This window comes from Austrofundulus limnaeus, unplaced genomic scaffold (genome assembly GCF_001266775.1).
Source record: "Austrofundulus limnaeus strain Quisiro unplaced genomic scaffold, Austrofundulus_limnaeus-1.0 Scaffold128, whole genome shotgun sequence".
Taxonomy (NCBI): domain Eukaryota; kingdom Metazoa; phylum Chordata; class Actinopteri; order Cyprinodontiformes; family Rivulidae; genus Austrofundulus; species Austrofundulus limnaeus.
In genome coordinates, this window is record NW_013952530.1 from 623028 (window position 1) to 627327 (window position 4300).

The 4300-nt window shown below is 34.8% G+C and overlaps 1 protein-coding gene across 3 annotated transcripts in view; it reads right to left on the reverse strand.

Annotated features, from left to right (window-relative positions):
• Positions 1-4300, reverse strand: part of chchd6a (coiled-coil-helix-coiled-coil-helix domain containing 6a) — a 65497-nt gene that overhangs the window by 17204 nt on the left and 43993 nt on the right. For all 3 annotated transcript variants that reach the window (XM_014015357.1, XM_014015355.1, XM_014015356.1), the window contains one exon: positions 3079-3214. In XM_014015357.1, the coding sequence (XP_013870811.1) occupies positions 3079-3214 (136 nt within the window). The remainder of the gene's footprint in view (positions 1-3078; positions 3215-4300) is intronic.

Consider the following 4300-nt stretch of genomic DNA (forward strand, 5'->3'; position numbering starts at 1 on the left):
TGTGTGTGTGTGTGTGTGTGTGTGTGTGTGTGTGTGTGTGTGTGTGTGTGTGTGTGTGTGTTTTGAATGCATTCCCCTCCAAGAGTGCAGATAAATGACTGCTAAACCCCACCCCGTGTCTGGACAGTGTGTATGTATTACATGTAGCTGCGCTCATGTCTGCTTCAGTTTCCCAGTAGATAATGAGTTGAGGTTATTTGCTTCAACTCTGCAGGCTCTGTGGAATCTTTCCCTCAATTGCCATCAAACACACACACACAGACACACACACATCCACGCACACGGTTGCAAAACTCAGCAGGGAGACATCTGTGATCTAGAGGCCTGCCCACTGACCTGCTGTGACACTGATCAAAACACATCCCTGTCGATTCTTTGGAATGACAAAACAGTAACGGGACTATATTTTATTCTACTTCTGTTCTTTTTCACTTGTTTATTAAATGTTTAAGAATAAAAAAAAAATTGGTTTAACTGGTATTAGGTTTAACTAAGTTGAAATTATTATGGAGTTGTGTAACCTTTGCTTCACAAAAGTTAAATAAACTTAAATTCATGTAAAAAATAAAGATTTGTTTGCCTTTAAACACAATCATAAGCTTTAAAATGACATTTTCTTTCCACCATCTATTAAATTTAGTTGGTTCCCAATAACAGCAGCTCCTTCACAGGAAAAAAAACAGATAAAAGTGTGAACCAAACTGTGACGGCTTTTAAAAAGACACCAAATAACTTTTAAAAGTTTGAAAAGGGATGGACTGGAAGTCGGGGATGAGTCTCAGAAACCAATCAAATATTCACACAACACAAACACGAACACTGTACACACACACTAATCTTCAAAACTATCCTTTCTTCCCTTCTCATTATCTCACACCAGTCTCTTTTAAAAACACACACACACTTTTATACAAGCTCACATCATGTTAGACTGTGCGCGGTTATTTGATTTATGTGTACACAAATATAATAACACAATCACTGCTGTGGTTGAAATGACACTGAAAGAGCACGGACTATAAAAACAACTTTGCACAAACACGCTGTCTAAAGAGCAAGTGCTTTAAATTAATCACCTTAAAGAATTCTATCGATACAACTACATAAATTAATGCTGCAACTGATATCCCATTAGGTTTCCTTCAGTTCCACAGCACATGTATCCATGTAAAGCTAATGTGCTTCAGAACAAGATCATATTCAGAAATAATCAAAACGGTTGAATATAACTGTCTGGGAAAACATCTTGCATTAAATTCAGTTATTTTGTATTTTCATACCTGTGTTCCCCTTTTCAACCTACACTTTAATTTTTGTCAAGCACACACTGTGGCAACAAAGTGAGCTCGTTTTAAAGCAGCTAAACTCTGCTGTCATTTTAAAAGCTTGTCAGTTTCAGTTCTGGTAGGAAAACAACAATTGGTGGTGGGGGACTTGGATTTTGAACTTTAACTTTATATATTCACTCATGTGAGCCGTTTTCAATAGCTTGATTTTTTTCCYCCATGACATCCCTGAGAAACAGCATTCGAACTTTAGGCAATTAAAACTTTACCGAGCTATTTCTTCCCAACTTCTTCAGAAAATTGTTGAGAACTTAAAAAAAAAGTGTGCTGCTCTAAAAACATAACATTTCAATAACTTGTTTTTTATAGTCATTGTTGGTAAACTTTTCCTGACTTTATGAGAGCTAATAACATTTAGAACATTTAATTCTGATATGTCAAATAAAAATGATGAACTGAGAGGAAATTTCAACCAGACCGATCTGTCCACATTCCCGTGTGGCCTGCCAATTATTATTTTTTTACTTAACATGAGAATTGTTTCTTATATCAAGGGTAAACTTTAAATTTATGATTAAACGCAACAAAATAAATTAAAAAGATGAAAGATAATAACAATTGTCCTGCCTAGTGAWGTTCGATACTGCCAATTTYCTTTCCGATACTGATACCAAGTAAAATGTGTCTGGTTTCGGTGATACTGATCCGATACTGTGCTAACACACATAATGTGCCTGGTAAAGCAGCATTTTTCAAATAACTGCTTTATAAATAATACATGCCATAGTAATGTATTTAATTTAAAAGTCTTTCTAACACTGACCTTMTATTTGTTTAGCACAATTCTTATTCTAAAGAAAATTTTGAATAGTGARTAAAAGTGAGAAAAAGTATTCTAAAAGTTGTTACTTTGTATATTTTGTAGCATTGTTTGTGGGTTTGCAAGAAGGTCCCTGACCAGAGCTAATGCTGTTTAGGGGGCCGTGGCATGAAAAAGTTTGGGAACTAGAATTTAATTGGTCAGACAAAGCAGATTTTATGTTAAAATGACCTGCCATACCTCTACAGACTGAGCGACTGAGCATGTGCCACTGTGCGCATGCATTACCTAAGCGGAAGAAAAAGTAGTTCCCTCCAACCACATTTGATTTAGACAAGATTTGAACAGTTATTTCCACAATTTTCCTGTTGATATACATTATGTGTAATAACTGAAGTATCAAAGTATCRATATTTTGATTTTAGTATCGATTCTAGAACATAAAGTTCTGGTATCGGCAGTATCGATATTTCGGTATCGATCTGCACATCACTAGTCCTGCCCCTGAGCTGCTGGCTTTAAGTAACTGAGCTGTTTGAAAATGAGCTGCTTTAAAGTCAGCAACTAAATCTGCCATAATGCATATTAGCTCCTCACTAGAAACTCATCAGTGAGTAAAACTTTATTAATTTACTTTTAATAATATTTCTGTATTTGTTTCAGATTTAGTCAGTCGTACACTTACTTCTCATCAGTGTTTAAAAGAGGACGTGTTAAAACACTGTTTGGTCAAAGTTAACTACAACTGGCCCTTCAGGGGCCACCATAACACTCATGTGGCCCTCAGTGAAAATTTGACACCCCTGAGTTAAACAGTCAGAAAACCTGACTGTAAATTGATTTAAACTTTACAGACAGACAACTACAACAGTTTGTCAAGTTCATATTGTTCTTGATATTTCAAATTCTATTCCTTGCAGACTAATAAATAAATAAATAAATAAATAAATAAATAAATAAATAAATAAATACCTTCTTTGCAGCATTTATACACTGCATGTATTCTTTGGCCAGGTCTGAACACTTTAAGGTCTGGTCTTTGTTCTCCCTGTAACAGGACAGAATCTGAGCCTGCAGGCCAGAACACACTGGAGCGGTATGACGAGACCTGCAACAAAAATCAAACACAAAAAGAYGCAAAGTTATTCATTTGTAAACAACGATATGAACGGCTGCTGATCAGGCTTTCTGACTTGAAGTGTCACAGAAATATGGTTGTTGTGTTTTACTCAGTCAATGAAAAGCACCATCGTGTCACTCATAMTCATGCAGCTTAGCGATAGCGTTAGCTTTAGCTTATAGCCCGGCGCACTGTTGGCATTAGGCAGCCCACTGCTGTTTGATGGCTAGTTACTGAGTTGCTTTGTTTTTGTATTTTACTGGAGACATGTTGACATGTTACACARGACATCACTGGATATAAATACAACAAACTTGAAGAGAATAAGTACGGTTTTGGATCATCAGCTCAAAATGGCAAGAAGATGGAGTACCACAACACTAAAACCCTTTTATTGTATTTCAGGCAACATTTGAGGGAAGAGCACATCAGCAGACCAACTGTTAGGCTATCATTAAAAGCTGCTTGGTAGAATAAGTATATGAAAACTTTTACTATTTATATAAAATTTTACATTATTTTTAAGGCTGTGAAATTAATCGAGCTGACTCATATTGATTAATTCTAGTATTGGGCATAGATTAAAATTTTAATAGCGATTAAAATTTTAATCTCTTTACTATGGCTGAATATGTTGGTTTGTATACTGCAATGCACTCAGTGTATGCCAGGTCATGTTTGTAAATGAGAAGTGGTTCTCAAACAGTTTACCTGGATAAATAAAGGTTAAATAAAATAAATAAAAAACCTCCATGTGTAACACATTATGTACATTTTTTTGTCTTTTTATGGCTTATTTTATTTTATTTATTTGTTTTGCTGACAACTGTGACCTTAGTATCTATCTTTCATTCCTCATGTTAGTGCTCCTTCGGAATGAAAATCCTTGAATTCTTGATTTAACCTCATTATTCTGCACAAAATTTAACTGACTCAAATATGTTGGGAGCATTTTTTAGTTCCTTTTTTTATATTCTAAAAATCATGTCTAAGCATCAATTTTGTTTTCTAAATAAAAACATTGAAAACTAATTAATAACTCAAGTAATTTATGTTATCAATACGCAATTGAAA